The sequence below is a fragment of the Colletes gigas genome, unplaced genomic scaffold (genome assembly GCF_013123115.1).
Source record: "Colletes gigas isolate AHSC1104 unplaced genomic scaffold, ASM1312311v1 Colletes_gigas_Sc00007, whole genome shotgun sequence".
NCBI lineage: Eukaryota > Metazoa > Arthropoda > Insecta > Hymenoptera > Colletidae > Colletes > Colletes gigas.
In genome coordinates this window covers 8,672,014-8,692,017 of record NW_025106636.1, presented here as the reverse complement: position 1 = coordinate 8,692,017, position 20,004 = coordinate 8,672,014, and the positions used below count along the sequence as shown (strand labels likewise).

The 20,004-nt window shown below is 42.3% G+C and overlaps 1 protein-coding gene across 2 annotated transcripts in view; it reads right to left on the bottom strand.

The window, feature by feature from the left end:
* Nucleotides 1-19,728, bottom strand: part of LOC122396036 (optomotor-blind protein) — a 106,019-nt gene extending 86,291 nt beyond the window's left edge. For both annotated transcript variants that reach the window (XM_043394103.1, XM_043394104.1), the window contains exons 1-2: nucleotides 18,211-19,728; nucleotides 3,539-3,857 (exon numbers count right to left, since the gene is read on the bottom strand). In XM_043394103.1, the coding sequence (XP_043250038.1) occupies nucleotides 3,539-3,857; nucleotides 18,211-18,925 (1,034 nt within the window). In that variant the 5' untranslated portion in view covers nucleotides 18,926-19,728. The remainder of the gene's footprint in view (nucleotides 1-3,538; nucleotides 3,858-18,210) is intronic.
* Between the last annotated feature and the right edge of the window lie 276 nt (nucleotides 19,729-20,004).

Below are 20,004 nucleotides of genomic sequence, written 5' to 3'. Positions count from 1 at the left end.
TACACAGCAAAGTGGTCAAAGTTTCTTAAGCCGATTGCGTAAGGTTCCATTGGCCTGTGTGGCGGAGGCCGCTTTATGGTTTGTTGGTCTCGCGCTTCAAGACCTTTATTTGATTTAAAAATCAGAGAAATTAAGTCCCATAAAGTTAGGCGCTAAGCGTCCCCAACAGACTGCAAACACTGAACCACTAGCCGCATCAAATCGTCAGAAACTTCTCTTTATTTACGGGATGAGGTTCCCTCGTGTGTTCAGTCACTGTCTAATTGGCTCATTTAAGTGTTCCGTTGTTTCACTCTTGATAAACTGTTTGGAAATTTAATGTACGAAACTCGTTCGCGTTGGCACACGCGAGACCCAAGCAATTAGAAGCCGTTCTTTATAGACTGAATGCCAAAGAAGACGAACATCGACTGCCAATTCCGTGCTGCTAATTGCACAAGTAGGATTGATCCTGATGATTAATAGGGGAGACAGTTTCTACGCCCATTAAGGGGATTGCAGTTTCGCGTAAATTTGCACAGAAACTTGCGTGTGCTGGAACACTTGACGAATTCGACAGACAACCAGAAACTTTCGTATTAAAATATTTCACGAGAAACGAATTGTTTATTTTGAAAATGAAATGAAACGAAATATCGAAGGTACATTAAATTTATTCTTTCGACCTCTGCTACTTCGTTAATTAACACTAATGACTTGGACGTAGTCTTAAGCAAACCGAAGTATTTCCATACTTCAAAAGGAATTTTGGGTCAGCAATTGCAAGGTGCAGATCATAGCGCCACAAAAGGGGTAACCAGGACTCAGTATTAGTAGACTATAAATTGAATTACTTCTACGTTTGAAGAGGAACTAAAAAGAGCAACAGAGAGAACTATACTCGAAAGGCAATTTGGGATCGGTAATTGAAAGACGAAGTTCTTGACGCCCCGAGAGAGACTATCGAATAGACATTGCCACAGGAATGTCTTACCCTCTGTTATTCGTCAATCTCCCCTTCAAACTTTGCACACTCAAACTCCTCCAGGGTCCCCAGGTAAACCCAATGGAGAACGTAGCGTATCATCGTCAGAAAACTCAGTGAAAAAGTCAGGATCACGCTTAGAAAGCATCAGTTTGCATCGGTGAGAGAGGACCGTTCGCTATCCCGAACACGAACACGATCACGCACGGTGGAACTCGTGAATGGCCAGCAATTTGCGGCTCCGGTGGGGCAATTTCGGGGCCCAGCACCCCTCCACTGGGCCACGAGTGCGAAATCCCTGTCCTCGGGCCGCACACCCACCGTTGGAGTCCGCGTTCGCGTTGGGCCCGGGTAATATCTCGTTTAGAAAGATTACAGGTTCGAGAAGAGGCTGCCAATGTATAAAACAAACATCGTTAAGCCAGCCCTATACTTAGTCCCCACCCTTCTCTGTTCCGGGCCCAGCACCAGGGGCATTATGCGAGTCGTGGACGACTACGGCTCGAATCCGGGGCCCGTTGGATGCGTGTGCTGGCTGACCACCGGTAGGTCAGGAACACGCACAGCAACAACCCGCGCACAGTGTATTGAGACGTAGACCACCGGACGCAGATTGGGCCAGGCACAATTTCCGCGCGTGTAATTATCCGTGATCGTCGTCATCGTCGTTTCGTGAAAGAGAGAGATAGACTTTGCTGGGACAGCCCTAACTCGACGGTTATTATTTATCGATGGAGATTGATTTAGAGCGGGCACGATTCCGACGATTATATCTGTTGCGTGAAATACATGCGAACACCATGTTTCAACAGTTGCGGAATGCCTCATCTAGGATCCCTGGAAAGAGGGGGAGATCAATGGCGTATCCTGGGTGGAGAGTTGTTGTGGATGCTACCTAACTTTGATTACTAGCGATTGTGTACAAAGGGAGGGTTTCGAGAGTGTAATTTGTTAGTGACGATTGAGGGACAAGTGTTCATCCGTAGCTTCGGAATCTGAAGATTATCTCGCATGTCTTTTATAGCGTTATGGTTCCGTACGGTTTAATTTCCTCATTTTCGATTCTAGCGAGTCTTTATAATGCTGACGTTAATGACTCGTGCGGTAGCGCTTGTAAAGAAGCGTTTATAAAGCTCGACGAAGCTTCTATTCAAACGGGGAAAGTTCGCACGAAAAAAGGAGCCTTAAACTAAATACAAGCTGTATAGACTCTCGCCAGCTGGAACCGCAATCCAGGTACACACGCGCGTAACTTTTTGCTCTCAGCTGTGTGCATCACATATGAAATATGTAAACATCCATATTCACCCTTTCTCTCGTCGTATCCGCTATTCCGAGCTATTATAGTTTTCCGACGTATTTGTCCTTGCGCTTTCCCATCTATCGTCATCAAACAAAAGTGTTTCGTCTGGTACTTTCGATGAAACTACCCCGGCAACTCATTCCGTACAACTCTTTACTTTTTCTTCTACTTCGGTATTATCGAGTTCACTGCGCTTGCGATCGGGAGAATTTTCGATCGGTCGAGCATAGAGGGAAAAGTGTCGCGGGCGCAGACTTTCAGTGAGCATAAAGCCTTTGAATCTTTAAACGCGATGAAATGCGTCTCAGCGAAGTGAACTCTGTTGGTAAACAACTAAAGATTCCCGTTCAAAGGGGTGTTGATGTTCGAATAGACTGTCTCAACGAAGAATACGAGGGTGCAACGTGTCTTCTCCATTAATGATTCTAAATTTCCCAAGTGAACGTTTAGCGATCTATAAATTCCCTGTATCGGTCCAGGTTCTTTTCCAGTCCCGCAAAGTCCGGTTTTCCCTTCGAAGGGACCAAAATCATCGCCTGTCCCGTGAATTCGCGAACAAGTTTAACCGGGGGACGTGGCGCGATTCCCTGCGGTTTGGCGGGACCCGCTGACTTCTCGTGTTTCGCTTGCAGCCCGTCATTTTTCTCACGGCTCTTGCCTTACTGAGTTGTCTTCTATCGCGGGCAACGCAACTGGCCACGATTGATTCACCGAAATCGCGACGCATTACCAAACGTCACGTTCGAACGAGCTCCGCGCGCTTAACTAGGGGAACCGCAGGGCCCGACGTTTAGCCTGTCCGCGCACAGCGGAGACCACAGCAGCAATTCCAACTTCCGTTTCGCTTGACCGGCTCGAAATATCCAAGCGCTGGACGAATTAACGTCGCGAAATCAACCGGGAGACGAAAAACGCGCAACGAGGCGACTCGTACGCCGTAAGAAAAAGCTACTGCGATCGGTCCAAATGACCATTCTTCGTTTGCAAACTTAGAAACGTGATAAATATGACCTGGAAACGCAGAGATTGCGTCAACGAAGTCTGTATCGAGGGGGTGAACTATCGAAGAAGATATCGTAAGTGGTGCGCGAATTAATCTCTCAAGACTATCGATTTGATGAACAATATTATATAAAAAAAGCTACTGCGGTTGGTTCAGGTGACAATTTTTCATTTGCAAGCTCAATAATATAAGGAATGTGACTTAACGAAGTCGATATCGCATCAGAGGATCATCATGATGATGTTTAGTAGAGATTGTTGACACTTACCGGCCGCTTTTCGTAATCACCATCTCCGTGCCAAGCTTGTGAAATTTCTCCCAGAGCTCCTTGCCCTCGAGGGTAACTTTGGGATCATCTACAACACCGTCATCTTCCGGAGGTGGCATAAGGGCAGGATGAGGCCCCGCAAGCGGATGATGAGGCGCCAGGGGATGTGGCGACGCGTGAAGCATCCCCGGGGGTATATGGGGCCTCAGTGGCCTCATAGCGGGTCCACCAGGACCACCCTGATGATGGTGGTGCAATGCTGCCGCTGCTGCCGCCAAAACGGCTGCTTCTTCGGGGGTATGTGGCCCCAGGCCTAAACCTGAAACGAATATTTAACATGATTTTTAATTAACTGTCTGGCCCGATGATTGCATAGTTAATTAGTTCTAGAGATGGGACTATTTATATTTCGTGGGTCGGTTCATTTGCTCGAGTGAGACATCATAAATCAATTAACCTGTTCAGGGATGAACACTTACGTCTACGTTAAATTATTTTAAATATTATAACGTATACGTAATCTCGGCAATTGTGAATAAATATTTATAATTCAACGTGACATATTTACGAAATTCTTAAACGGGGTGGATTCACCATCGATACAAATTTTAATTCTAAAGTTTAAAATAGAAACGATCGAGATTGAAATACAGGGAAATTTATAAATTTCTGAATCGCAAAATTTAAATTGCCGATCCCGCAATGTATTGAAAAATACAATACTCAATTTATATATTTTAATATTCGTGATCGTCGAATAATCGAACGGTAATTGATAATATTCGATTACAATTGCGAGCTTCTTAATCAAAATATTATTGACGCTTAATTATGGATTAATCGGCTTAAAAGTAATGGAAATGTATCAATTTTCACATTGTTATAAACACGCAGAGCGCCAAACGAAAATGGATCAAAATAAAGTCCTCGTTGGAAAATGTTATGGATTTATGGGCAATTAAATTATTAACTATTTATAAATTACGGATAATAATATCCGATATCTATCATAATATTCACAAAATACACGACAATACATCAAATACGAGAAGATACTAATTAACCCATCATAACATGTGTTATTCTTAATTATTAAATTTAAATTTAAGCTCTGTAACCAAACCAAATCATTTAATCAAAAAATGTCCAATAGATATGTCCAATAACCAAAGATTGTGTGTATAGAACACGGCAATAGCAAATTTTCTGGACTTATTATATTAATTATATTCCAAATCTTTAATGACAAACCAGATTTTTCCTTCTTAAACTTCAAATACGTGGCGAAGATTTCCAAGGAGCTAACGAGAAGGACGCCATATTGGTAATCTCGAAGTCAGATCGACTACGATCTCGATAATGCACATAGTAACCGCCGAAAGCGCCAGTGTTGCAATCGTAACGGAATAATTTACGTAATTAACAATCTGTGGAGTATACATTTAATTGTGTTCAGTGTTGAATAAAGTGTTAACGATAAGACGGGCGAAAAGATATGCTGTCAATGAGCTGGTAAGTTTTTAGAAATTTCTTTCTTTCTTCTAATACGTGCGCACTCGATCGTGCGAACCCACCGTAATGGCGGTTGATACTGAATCGATCAATTCCACAAGAACAATTGGATAGTATAGATTGCTCTATTGACTCTCGAATGCGTCAGTTCTATTTTTAAGATCCTGCATCTATTCCAGTAAAGAATAGTGCAAGCATTCGCGCGCAGCTTGCGACTTTTCAATGCGATCGCCGAGAAAAGGAAAACGAAGGAAGACAAGGACGAACTACTATGGACGGAGTTTCGAACTTTGTCGAGCGTGGTGAAGTTAGGTAAAGGATGGCAGAAGCATCTAGAAGTTTCCTACAAGAGTTTGTGAACTGTCGGTGGATCTAACCTAGCAAACTTTAAGCGGCTGTCTTTCACTCTTTATCCCTTGATCCTGGTACCTCGAAACGGCGAACCGCATGTCGATGTCATCGATTGCAGTTTGATTGATACAATCGTATGTTTTATCAGATTTCAATGAGAATATGGATATTTTTATTGGTGAGTCTTTAAATCAAACAAAAGCATTCAAATTTAGAGGTAAATTCATGTCCTTCTTCAAAAATGTACTGTCTATAATTTGTAGCAAATTTGAGGTTAATGCTACATATACTACTTGATAAAATATTCTTTTTTTACTGTCAATTCTTGTACTTTTGTCAAGGAATATTACTTGAATCAATGTTCTATTTGTAAAAATTTGTATTATGTTTGTATTTTATCAATATTTTTTCAGTTTCTGTGTGTAAGGTAAGTCTGAATTAACGTTAACTACAATATATGTTTCTTCATGGTGATGTTTTGCACTTTTATGGAAAATAATATTTTCCAATGTTTTATTTGTAGAATTTTGTATTCTGATCATCATTTGCAATATATTTTTAAGAAAACAGGATAGTTTCAAGTATGAGGTTAATACTTTTGATAAAATATACTTCTTTTACTGTGAATTCTTATACTTTTGTCAAGGAATATTACTTCCATCAATGTTTTATTTCTATAATGTTGTATTTTGTCAATATTTTGTCAGTTTATGTGTGCAAGGTATGTCTGAATTAACGTTAACCTAAATATATTATCCTTCATGGTGATGTTTTGTACTTTTATGGGAAATAATATTTTCCAATTGTTTCAGTGTTTTATCTATAAAAATTTGTTTTCAATCTATAATATTAAGTAAATACAGGGTAAATTAAAATGAATATTCCACATGTCAAGCATTTCTTGACTTGATTGTGACTAGATCTTATAGAATGGGTTTTGAATGAATCGTTAGAAAGCTAAGTAAATACCTCATTATACTGAGTAGGTATTGAGTAGATACTAAGTAAATATTTAATAAATATTTAGTACATATCTAGTAAATAGTAAATAGATATTTTAATTAAATTCCAATGAAATCTTGGAACAGATATTTAGTAAATATTATTGAAACTTCTGTTCTATTAATAATTGAAACACAGGCAACAACTTTAGTTAATAGAGAAATTAACCAAACAGTTGGTTTTACACTTGGTTTTTCATCCAAGCATTATATTGCTTATACCAGCAGCATACGTTACCTATTTATTATTCCAGTATACAAATGCCACCGGTATCTGCGTAAAATCCTCGTAAATTCGGCGGCTTCCCTTTCAACTAAATTAAGAATCAATAACAACCAACAATTAAGATAAAGTCAGAAAGCGCGATCAACTTTTCGGAATTCCGATCGGCGGTTTTCAGTTTTTAATCCCTCAGCTGTCTCGAAATTTATCGATTTTTTCTATCGTTACCGTGCATCAGCATAAAATTACTATTTCAATTAGCCATCACCGCATCGTTTAATTATTTGTTCCAGAAGTAGCTTCGAACTTTCTCACGGAATGTTACAAGCTACTTTATTTTTGAACGAATAAAATTTAATAATTCGCAACGACACGAAATTCTTTCGTTTGTGATCGAATTAATCGATTACAATACAAATACTTCTTGGATGTTATTCGAGAATATTTGCTAGTATGATATTTTATTTGCAGAGCCAGAAAATGAAATTACACAAACATTTCTGGCCAAAAATTAAACTTTCGGTATGGAATTTTTTTCTTGAAAGTGGGTAGGATTTCAGGGGTATGTCTATTGACCAAAAATGATTGTAACTGACACCTACAACTAGAAATAATTTTTCCAGAACGATTTGAAATTTTTTTGTACCGAAAAATTTAGGCACCTACTACTCTCTGTCGATTTTTCTTAAAAATTGGTTTCCGATTTTTAATAATTTTGTTTGACGCCCTACAGAAAAGTTGTCTAATACTTTTTTGTAGGTACCCATGTGCTCTACTTCAGAAAAAAGTTTCATTGAAATATATTTACTATTGTAGGAGTTATGGCTGTTTGAAAATTGGCCCATTTTTAGGGGGTTTTTCTTACTCTATGGGGTTAAGGTATAACTTTTCGAATATTGTTAGAATTTCTACATATTCTCCACCAAAATACGCGTTGTTTGCCTCTTGAAATATTAAAATCCTTCAATCCGTTCAGAAGTTATGACGTTTTAAAGATACGCATGTAATTTCAGGGAATAATCTCGGGCCAGAAATTATATTTTCGGTAAGGAATTTTTTTCTCGGAAATGGTTAGGATTTCGAGGTTATGTCTTTTGACCAAAAATGATTGTAATTAACCCCTCTAGCTAAAAATAATTTTTTTGGAACGATTTGAAATTTTTTAATTTCGCCGAAAAATTTCTTCACCTATCCTTGTAATGAAGAAGTCAGATAATCAAGAAAACCTTGCCTGTATTTACTATTTCACAAATGTGTAGAACAAATTTTGTCATATTAAGGGGTACTACAAAAATTAATCGTTCGTTTAGTGATTTCGGTTCCCACGTTTCCATACGACGGCGAGTAGCATTTTTATTCGTGAAATAATCATTCGTAATGATGCAAATCACGATTATATTATTTATGACTAATGGCGCAGTTAATGGTTAACGGCACGGACACGGCTCCTGGTATTTTCTTTCCGTTTCGATCAATTGCCGGGTGCGCGGCTGGGGAAAAAATGCGAAACCTGTTGCCACGTTAATGACTTCATGATTGTTATCAGACAAAGTCCGCGCGAGCCGATCATTAAATCGATACCGTTCATCTGTCTCGTATTTCTCTGTATCCGCAGCGTGTTGGGCCGTTTCGCTTCGATTCCTTCGCATTTTCATCGACAATGTGGTTCGTTTTTACCTTCGTGCGCAAACTTTTTAACCCTTTCGCTCGTGACGTGTTAAATTCACCACATTGAATTTCATATGTTTTTAATGGGATTGGAAATCAAATTGGGACTATCGAATTTTCATTCGCGTGCTTACAATGTGTTAAATGTAGCTCGTTTGCATAAACAAAAGTAGCAAAACTGGTACCTGGCCAAACAGACCAACGCAGTACATTGTACCAAACGTATACAAAATTTGAAATAACGAAACACGCGCCTGTTCACCGAAAATCAAATTTATATCTCGAAAAAAAGTGGGAAATGTGCTCGATAGAACTAACCAACGCTGCGTTCGCAAAAATTGCATCGACTAAGTGTAATTTTCGATTTTGCGAACATTTTTTCACTGCCGATAGTGCTATTGATTTTTTGTATTTATTTTACAGAATCGAGAATGAATTAGATGTTGAACGGTTACGAAATAATCAGCAACCGACAGTATCGAAACTGCCGAATGAAAATTCATAGAGCTTATCATGTGTCTAAGTTATTCGAAGATTAAATATGAAATTTCGAATATGTATGTTTACACAGTACTTGAAAGTCTCGTTTTAAATTATTTTTGAAAAGGAAAGGAAAGAAAAGAGTTTATATGTTTTCAGACAAAATGGTAGTCGATAAAATTTCCCTCCGTTTTGAAAAATATTGGAATCGTTGCAGGTGTGAAAGTGATTTATTTTACAAAATGAGCTCAAAATTAATTCACTTAAAAACGCGTCGATCCTCCCTTTGACTGCGAAACACAAAGTAAAAATTTTTTTTCATCGCGTTACCATTGCATCAGCTAAAATACAATAATTGCATCACGGTTTAAATATGTTCTTTTGCGAACAGTGCAAATATTGTTATTACCGGCCTCGATAATATTATTGTAACGCAAATGAGCGATCCGTGTGGTTTAATTGAATTGCATCGTTAGCCGTGTTGTTGCGCCACGATTGAATCTGCACTCAGAAATTCCACGAAATATTCGCCGATTTTTGGAAAGAATTAACATGATTCGATGCAGTTTATCCGAGTATAATAAGCTTTTAAATAATACTCGGTGTTCGTATTTTATTTGTTCGTACATATACTAATGACGATGATTCATCTCCTGATTCAGTGTCAATTTCCGAACCACTTGTTGGTTCGACAATATCAGTTATTGTAATCTGCTAGCTTTCGACATTAACCACGATAAATGGAATCGATCGAACGCGTGTTATTATAGGAAAAAGAAATTCGTGAATCGCGACGATTCTTGCAATCGATGTTTACATAACGGAACTATTAGCGATTTTCCAAGTGAATCGTTGATAACGAAAAATTGCCGCGTTTAGAAACCGATAAACGATCGCCTCATTTTTTATCCAGAGAAATTTCACCTGGAAACTCGGACTACAATGCTACCCGCCATTAATTGCGCCGCTTTCTATCGGCAGCGAGTTTTGTTATTTTTCTGCGGAATACAGAGTGCCCCGATGTACGCGATTCAACTTGATGAAAAACCTCTTTGGAAAAGCAAATCGAATACCTGGAATAACATTTTTACGTGCGAGCTTTCGTTTTCGAGAAAATCGATTTCGAATCCGCGTGGGGCACGTCCTTCAGTAATTTAGATTTCACTCATGTTTTCGCAATTCCATTGCGTTTAAACAATATCTACGAGGTTACATATTAACCTAAAAATATAAGGCTGAAAATAACAATTATAGATTGCAATTTTTAACATGAAAGGAGATCCAGTGTCTCCAGTCAGACACGCGTACCCCATACATTTTTAAATCGATTTTTTACGAAAACTACAACTCGTGTGGAAAAAACCACTGGACATTTTCGACGTATTTTTTCGCGAACTTTCGTTCCGCGTATCACGGAACACTCTGTCTCGTTTAGTCCGGGACCAAGGGTTACGCGGCTAGCGACACGCGGCGAATTTCGAATACGACGAACGTCGTGTCGTACCCTTGGTAAGATTAATCACCGCGAAGCTTCGGTCAGTTGGCCGACAGCCCAACTAGAAAATGGTGATCAGTTTAAAAAATGGCCGGGAAAGGCAACAATAGTGACGAATCGTTCGTTGACGCTGATCTATCGAAGGAAAATCGCTACTGTGAGTTGCTTTCCAGAATTAAATTGATCCTACTGTTCTGTTTGATCGACGAAAAGAGACGTATTTAATTATTAGTTCTTAGTATTTAAGTATATTTAAAAAACAATGACTTAATCTATGTCAATGTCAATAGTAAACACATATTTCACGTGATTCCCAGCTTAGAATCGTGGCTATGAGAGTGTGGGGGGTATCACGATAAGTAAACATTTTCCCTAGTAATTCCCTGAGCTCAATAATAAGAACAATGCGTTGTAATGCTCGAGGGGCCATATTGAAGCTCCCGATTTCGACAGGCGTGAACATTGCCACCGTTTATACGTAGAAATCTCCGTCTCTTAGAAAATAGCAGCAAGTTTGCATTCGCTGGTGCCATTCTTGTCCAGACTATCCCGCGACGTGCGAGGAATACTCGACCGAGTGTCGAGCGACGCTTCTGCGAAGGGAAATGGGCACAAAGGCTCGGCCAAACAGTGTGGAAACTTTATTGGCGCAAAACACTATTTAGAAACAATTACTTCAATGTTTTTCTAACTCCCAATCTGACCCAAAAATCAAACGACATAGAAACAACAGAGATCCAACTATTGACAATTTTTTTATTCAATTTACTTCCACCCTCTAAATCACCAGGTCAAATAATTTGCGTTTATCGACGAAATAATCTTATTCTCAATCTAGTTTCTCAGGGGATAGTTTTGTCAGGCAACCAATCCTCGCCAAACGTGATCCACGAAGCATCGTTCAGAGTCTAGTAAATGGATGAGCGAAATAATAATTTTTACGTTGTATTAACAGATAGCACCTAGTTTATTTCAAGAATTTCTGAAACAATTTCAAGTAAAATCAAAAAATAAAAATGAAACTCTATCGTATGCTGATCTGATGTCGGTATGTCTACCAAAAACTCATTCCCTTTCGATCTCGAATAAATTTTCTACAGTTACCGAATGAAAACGCTTATCGAGATCGAATGAGAACTTTTTAACGAATCCTGGTAGCAAGAAACTGCTTTCGAATGGAAGAAGTCGAGGAGCCCCACAGCTGCTCCTTCGACTCGCTCGCCGCGTCGCGTTGAGAGACAATGCGTGTCAACGTGGCGAGGCGAATTAATTCATCATTGAGTCTAACGAAGGGAATAACTAGATGTAACGGACGAGGTGGACGCGCGTAATAATGAGATGTTAGATAAGAGACTGTCGGCTGAAAATCCGTTTCATTGCGATTCGATTCGCTTTTTCATCGTAGCCGGTAGCTTGACGTGGCGAGTGATCTCAATTTTACCCAGAAGTTATCAGTGACCCTAGATCCGAAAACTATGGTCTTTAACGTCACTAGTACCATGTAGCTCGATGGTAATCAGCACATCTGGCGTTATCGATCACTAGATATCGCGCTGTTCTAGGGGATTGCGCTACGACGAAATCCATTTGCACCTCGGGCACATTTTCCAGAGTCGCGTCACCCCTGGACAGGTCGCGTCCGTTTTGCTGGCGAACGGTTGCCGATGGAACAAAGACCACGCGTCCTGGAAACGATATCGGCGCTCCGTGGCGTTGCTCGTTTAACGCGAAAGATATGCCAGATCGATTGCGTTATCGCCGACCGAGTCGTGATGTATCGCCGACGCGCGGTCAGGATTTTTCCTCCGAGTAGCGCTCGCCGCGTTCACGATCTTATCGTCTTTCCTGCGTTATTGTAGCCATTGCCCAATAGGACACTGTCTTTTACTCAGGAGACCCTTAGGTAACGGTTATCGACCACCGAAGTGGGTAATATTTTCGAAAATCTGATTTGGTTTGGATAGAGACTGAGGATTCTAACGGAAGAAACCTGACAGGATAGCGTTTCAGTTGTACAGATATTCTGTAGAGTTCAGTGATCTCTGAAGGTGCTTCTAGGGATTGGAGATGCTAGAGAGGTTGGGGGTTGTTGAGCTCTGGTGAGATTGGAACCTATGGTTCCTAGGTCTAGAGTCAATCGTAGTGTCCAAGTTCAATTTCTCGGTATTAGCTAGTTCTTTGAAGTGTAAATATGTTGATAGTATTGTAGAATATTTGACGAATTCCCAGTTGAAGATTTAGTGGAAATGGAGTCGATGTCATAGAGTCTCTCGAATTCTAGGATATTAAATATATTGCTACCTAGTTCTTTACACTAAACACACGTTGGCAGTGTACTGTCAGTGTTATTCGTAGCGTAGTAGCTCCTAAAATTGTTTGAAAGCAGTTCTAGAACGTTAAGTAGCTGCACGAAGATTCGCGAGTTAATATACATAATTTTGAAAGGAGTCCTAGAGCTGTTTCTAAGTTCTAAGATAACTGGAGGGATTGTTCATCGCTCAGCAATCCGTCTACTTATTTTTAAACGAAGAGGCTAGCGGATGATTCCAGCTGCTAATTAATCCTCGCACTAACGACCCTTTTCGTTTCACCTCGTTACATGAAATTTATTACGACTCTCATCAGGAACTCGGCAACTCGTCGAAAAGTTTATGTATAAAATTGTTTGCAATTCTAGCCCCGCCCCTGTCTACTTTGTTCGCGAACACGGTGAACTTTTCGCCAAAGAAACGCATTAGTGTTCCTAATTTTATTCCACGCGAGCAGAAAATAGAGGTTCTTGAACGTCACGAATGATTCGATGCATCGCATTCGACGAAACGCAAATTTCGACAATTTTTTCTCACTCTTCGAGTCTCCAGGTCAAAGTCTTCGCGTCTATCGTTCAAATATTTCCATTTTCAATTTATTTTGTCAACAGTATGCTTCGCCAGGGAATCGATCCTCACCAAACGTTGCTCCGCTAGACACAACTCGTTGCCACTGATCGTTTGATAACCGTTCGGGTAAAATATTATTGAAAAACAATTAGTTTGATGCGACGCTCCAGCGATAACTTCGAGGGTCGTGATTTGGCGAAAGAAGTAATTAAACGGGCCTAATTAGCGGCGTTTTATCGGCGGTGGGATTAACGATGTTCGTTCAGGGCAATTGGGGGACGCATCGGTGAACGCGCGAACAAAAGTCGCGCTTTTACCGGATTTTTCCCCGTCGGGTGTGTCGCGCAAGAAAAGACAAACATAGACACGGTGGCGCGTTCCCGCGAAAAACGACCGCGCTTCCGATGGACAATGGCAGCCGGCCAAGATAACGAGTGGCGTACGTGATCGCGAGAAATTTAGGAGTTTCGTTCAACCTCGCGATGGCCTTGAGAATACTTAAAATTTTTCGTGACTCTCCGGACCATTTGGTCGGTCCCTAATCGACGAAGACCGAACGTGCAATTAATCTATTTTTTTTTATTTTTTCTGACTTAATCGACAGCTATCTGCGCGCCATCTTTAATGTTTATTTTAACTTAACGAAAGCTAGTTCGCCTGTAGATCGTACGGATGACATATACATGCGTAGAAGAATGTTTCGAATAAAAGGCGTAAATACGAACGTTGGGTATGACAAACACGTTGGTGTTTCAGGGGTTAATTAACAGCTGATGAGCGGTAAAGCACGCGCTTATACAATCCCAAACAATCACTGACTTTCGGAGTAATTTTCGATTCCCTCTGTTTGTATTTTATTTCAATTGACAGATAATGGAGCTGAATTAGCTCACAGATCGTCGAATTAATGAACTTTCCTTTAGTTTTAATTTAGCTACCGATCGATTTGTGCGCGGAAGAGAGCTTTTACTTTAATTTTATTTTAGTCGGCCGCCACCGAGAGGAAACGCGAGCCCATGATGGCGAAATTGATGAATTTTCTCTCAATTTTTATTCGATTTGTCGACATACGAGTTTACAGGTTTAACTTTATATTAATTGCTACTTAGTGCGAAGAATCGCGATACTAATGAATTAACGTAGAACCGTGATCTATGCAAAATTTCGTCCGTTTGAATTTTACACGAATTACCCGCCGACGCTTGCAATCGAGGCATTAATGTACCTTCCTTTAATTTCAGTTTCACTGTTAATTGGTTCGAAGAACCGAGAGTCTGTGATGGCGAAATTAACGATTCCTCTTTCAATTTTAATCATTATTTAGCGCGCGCAGATTCGAGCTCATTACCGCGCAATTAACGACTTTTCTTACAATTTTGATTGAATTATTAACGCACGTGTAGAAACACAGGCTAATAATCGACGAAGTTACCATTCCATCCTTGACATTAATTTTAATTTCTCGCTGTTTTAATGATTTCGAATCGGCATTATTTACAATAATTTCGAGTTTGTATTGCACGGAAGAATTTTTATAAATTTCGACGAACAAGAGGAGAAATTGTTAAGTTTGCTTTCGGCTGGGATTCTCGGACCTCGAATAGCCGGGGCCGCCATTTTCTAACTTGCTACGAGGAAAATGACGCTTTGCTGATGTCAAACGTTGTTTCGCGTTTGAACATCGAAGAATATCAGGTTATACTTCGTAACACAACGCGATAGGAACAAAATAATAACCTAATTTAGTGATCTATGATATCAATCTAACTATTAAGAGTTTTAGCGACATTCACTTCATTCTAAACCAGAATTTTTGAACTTTGGCAAGTAACATTTGATTTGTTACAAAATTAAACACGTTATGCTGCTGGTAAACACTGTTTCACGACCAAACATTGTAAAATACCGACCTGTATTGTACTATATTCACAAGAGAATCAAAATGGAGGCTTAATTTAGCACCTCCAAGCGCCTAGAAGACTACAAGACAGCCAAAAGGTAAATGATTACATTTGTTCTTCGTAAAATTGAATCTATTATTATACTACAAGTTTCAGCCATGATGAATTTAGTTTAAACTATGATTTTCAGGCCATAAATGTTAATGTGTACCCTAATTTAACTAATATATACATCAATCCCAACAACTCTGTGTGAAAACCTGACACATATAGTGAATTAAAAAGTGTAGTGATGTGCATATTATCCTGAAATAGGATTCTGGAACTTCGATCAATAATTTCCTCTTTATTTCGAGGATGAAGACTCCTGCCTGATGATACATTTTCAAAAGTTTCAACACAGAAAATACTATGTACTCCAAAATGGAGCTCAACGTCATCAGCTGTTTAAGATCGCCGACTTGCCAGTAGATAAATCACCATTTCACATAAAGTTGGATCCAACAGTGCATTAAGAGATTTACCGATAGCGTTTCGGAAAACAGAAACAGACTGCAAATCACACTGTATAACGTGTCAGAAAAATGTTACAGTATCTATTATCCGACATATCCTAAGATTGCAGTTCAACTTTATCAACCGTCTACGTTAACTAGCCAATGGATAAATCAACATTCCCTATAAAATTCGACACAGCTGTGAGAGATTCATCGAGGTGGGGTTCATCTTAGACTAGAATCCACCGTTCCTGCCATCGGGACCCTAAAATTGCATCTCGCCTCGACACCACGAACCGCCCACAAGTCGCTAACTAGCCAACAGATAAATCATCCCCAGCGATTCCCCATAAACTTCGATCGACGAACGGAGCAACCGGGCCCCGGCAACGAGTCATCTAACAACGTCGTTGTAAAAGACTGACAGGCGACCGGTTGGCCAAGTGAAAACACACAAGCCTGCAAACGTTAACAAACCGATCCAACGGGAACGTCGATTCGGGAAATGAATGTATCTTGCGATCGGAGCGGATGAACGAGCGATGAAACGGTTCTCTCACGTGCTGAGCGTAGATCTTCCCGGTACGTTTGTCGAAAGCGTCATACGCGGGCCGCCGCGTCAGCTACGCGTTGCTTTCTAGATACGATATGTATCCGGCGCTCGCGAAAACCGGAGAAAGTGAACCGTGCACGCGAAACGATCGGTCGGTACCGCTAAATTCCGATTACCGCCGAAATAAGCATCAGAACACGGATATCGGTTTGCGCAAACACGCAACAAGTTCACCGCTGTCGCTCGTAAAACAGACCCGCGGATGCAGTAATTAAATGCCGGCCGATTTTTCTCGCGGTATAGCTCTTTTTCACTACGTCGAGCCCGAGAACCGAGGAATTCCTGATCGGCGAACCTGGTAGAACGATGTTCGAGCTGGCTAAGGGAATAGACACCTGGTCGCTAATGTTTTTTTGGTGTAACCGAGGCTCCCAGACAACTTTGACGCAGAAATTGACGACTCGTTTAAAGGCTACTGGAAGATGCTGAAGAATTCCGCGGAATTCTTTAAGGTGTAGTCTCGTATCGTGGAGTTCGGTCCTCGTAGACCTCCGTTTTAACGAGCTTTTTTGGAACGACGACAGCGAATCTTTAGAATTTTTTAGAAGAACCGACGATCCGTGATGTTTTATGTAAGATCGTTGACTTGGAGTTTCACACAGAGGAAACTCGATAATTCATGAAAATAGCAACGATGTTAACGTAACGGAAACTTCTTCTACAGTAGTAACTCTATTCCGGTTGTTTGCTACGCTAGTGGCGAGTTTTTGAACATTTCCAAGGACTTCGCGGAACTTCTGGAACCTCCACTTTGATCACAGTCGCAAACAGTTTGCATTTTTGCGCGACGCGTTCCATCAACGTTGATTCGAGCTTCTCAATTTCAACTTGGAGCAACTTGTTTACCCGAGCGCTTTCAAAAACACGGGTTTTAACGAGAATTCCCCGTTTCTTCCGAATATTTCATCCTCTCTGCAACTCGGATCTTGAACTAAACACGCGTGAACACGAATTTACGTCCGAATCCGACTACCGTGAGTTTCCAACTGCAATTTATAATTACTAAGCATCTTGAAACGCAGGTTTCATTGAAGTCCTGCGAGTCTGCTTGGAGTAACACGCGGTACAACTGGTTGAGGACCTCGTTCGTGGGCAAAACAGGATATTTATCTGATCTGATGACTCTACCGTGAATGATAAGTCGTATTCTGTGACAGTTTTTGGAGTTGCTTATCTACGCGAAACCTGTTTCGGTTGGAGAAATGACCTGGGTACCTAAACGTTTCTAATTCTTTCTGTAACATGAGAGAGACCACCTTGTATCTTAAAATTCATATAGATTCGCAAATCTACTCTGTATTTTGCGGAGCAAATCATGTTTTCGCGATCTTGTCTTCGCTATCTAACATGTTTCCGGTCTGGGAAACGTACCGTATCGGATAGTATCTCTGTCTAAATGTCTATTTCGAAGCCTAAACTTTTTAATTCACCAATTACAAACATCACGAATAACGCGGGAAGAAATTTCTTGACAGTATATCGAATCGAGTGTTAACCCTGACTTCTTCTTTGGACGTTTGTAAATTCTGTCACCTACTACGAGTCTACCTCGATATATCCAGCACTGGTTTGTTGTACAAGCACTACATCGAACAAAACGTTAGCCTGACTTCTCTGCCAAACGTTTAAAAACCCTAAATATCACCTAGTACATGTCTACCTCAGTATTCCAAGCACTGTTTGTTGTCCAAGCACTTTGTTCTGCAAACTTCGTGCACCAATCTTACTCATCCTCCCTTAACACACTTTCCACCGTACCTACTCTCCTTCAGAAAGGGATTTTTCAACAAACTTCAGTCTCTACGTGTACAGAACGTTCGTCTCCATCGTGCGTTAATTTTTATCGCTTGAAAACAGAATTTTCGACTCTAATACGTCTCCCCGAACGTCTGTGGCAGACAGAACACAATTCTTCGGATACACATCGTAGAAAACTGTTCACTGGTGATCTAAGGATCCTAATCATTGCCGAGCGCACTGATCTCTAGCTGCGTGAACACGACACTCAGAAGATCGGTCTCCAGGACTAGCGAAAGAACACGGTTTGCTCACCTGGTGGTGTGATGCCGTGAGGGTTCAGATGCGGATGATGGTGCGCGCTATTGAGGATTCCTTTTCCTTGTAGATGATGTGCCGTCGGGCCGGGCGAGCTTGTCGCCGGCAAGTGGGCCGCCGGATTGTAGAATCCGGCCGCTGCCAGGGTGGCAGCGCTGAAGTAGCTGGCCACGACCACCGCCGAGGACGGATGCGACAATTCCCTTTGGCTGAGCAACGGCGGCGGCGTTTCCGGCGCCGCGGCCGGACTACCGGGTCCTCCTGGTGGCGGCGAGGCGCTACCTTGCGACGACGAGCCGCCCAAAATTGGTGGATGAGTGTTGGCCGCGGTCAACAACGAGGAGACGCTGAAATCCGTCGGTCGCGGGGCGGCTGGGGCCGGCAGGTGGCCGCCGGATATGTGTCCGTTGGGGTTGCTGGACGGTGTTCCAGCGATCGAGGTCGGAAAGGGCGAGTGCTGATTCAGAGCCGTCGCTGACGCGGGGTACGCCATCCCAGGCCCCCCCGCCTCGGCCCTCGGCCCCGTGTTTGCACCCTCGACCACGTTAGCCTCCAATTCTCGTCTACGCCGTTGACCTTCTATGTCCTTCGCGGAGGAGTCCACCTCCTCCTCCACCACCTCCTCGACCCGTGATCGCTGCTGCAGCGCGGAGGGTTGCGGAGTGCTGGCGCAGTGGGTACCCCTGCACGCTGTGTCTTGTTCGAATCTCATCGAGACGGGCGAGTGTGCCGAGTCGCGCGAGATTCCTCTTCGAGTGACTCAAACCGAGGGACTCTATACCTAACTGACGCACTGTCTCTTCACTAATCGCGACACCTATTCCGCCAATATCGCGTCTTTCCTGTTCGTTCTCTGTATCACTGGCTAACTGACCGTCAACCTATTAACTGTTCGGTTGGTTCTCGGACATGATTGGAAAGCGTCGGTGCAAGCCGCTCAGGAACGGATCCCGCGATCCTGGCTCCGTTCTCGTAGCTGCCACTGAGATCTCTCGATCGCCTCGAGCACCGTCGCGAACCGTCCAGTCGACATCGTACGTCGCGACGGTCTAGCTTTGCGGCGAACCTGTGACCCAGGTACAGCACTCTCCGTAAAACACCCGGTCAACCAGCAGCACCGTAATCACACTTATTCATTCAACTGAGACACACTGACAGCCGGTGGATCTTTCGGACGAGTTGTACCAGAGTCCACTGGCCGCGTCCGTAAACACTGTGGGAATAATATCCTGCGGTTCACTGTTCACTGACGTGCACTATGTCCGCGGGAAGTTCCTCCCTGCACACGCTGATCACCTCACTGCTGAATCCGGTTGCGTTGGCGCGACGCGAGCAACGCGACGACACGGAGGAGGCTGGCGAGCGAGGTCGCACCGGGTGGAGCGGCGTCCGACGGCCGGACGACGCCGAGGACAGTTCAGCCGCGTATATCCGCACGCGAAAACCAGACGACAAAAAGGCAAGAGAGAGGGCTCTACGGCTCGGTTCAGCAGCGAACCTCGGCTGGGGCTGGAGAGCGGACGAAAGGTGTTACTTGGGTGGCGCCGCGATGGTCACTGAGCAGCGCTAGGATTGACACCTCCTCTGGGGGCTCACCCCCACACCTCCCGCAGAGGTGTTGGTGTGCTAAAGTCCTCGTCCGGATTCAGGGCGTGTGTACGCGCGGCTACGTGTACGCGGACGGTCGCGTGTAAGTGTATACAGACGAGCGGAGTGTGCCTGCGCCGCCGAACGGACGCGGGAGGCGTGAATGCTGGAGGGCAGCGACGCGAAGACTGAGACGGTGCAGGG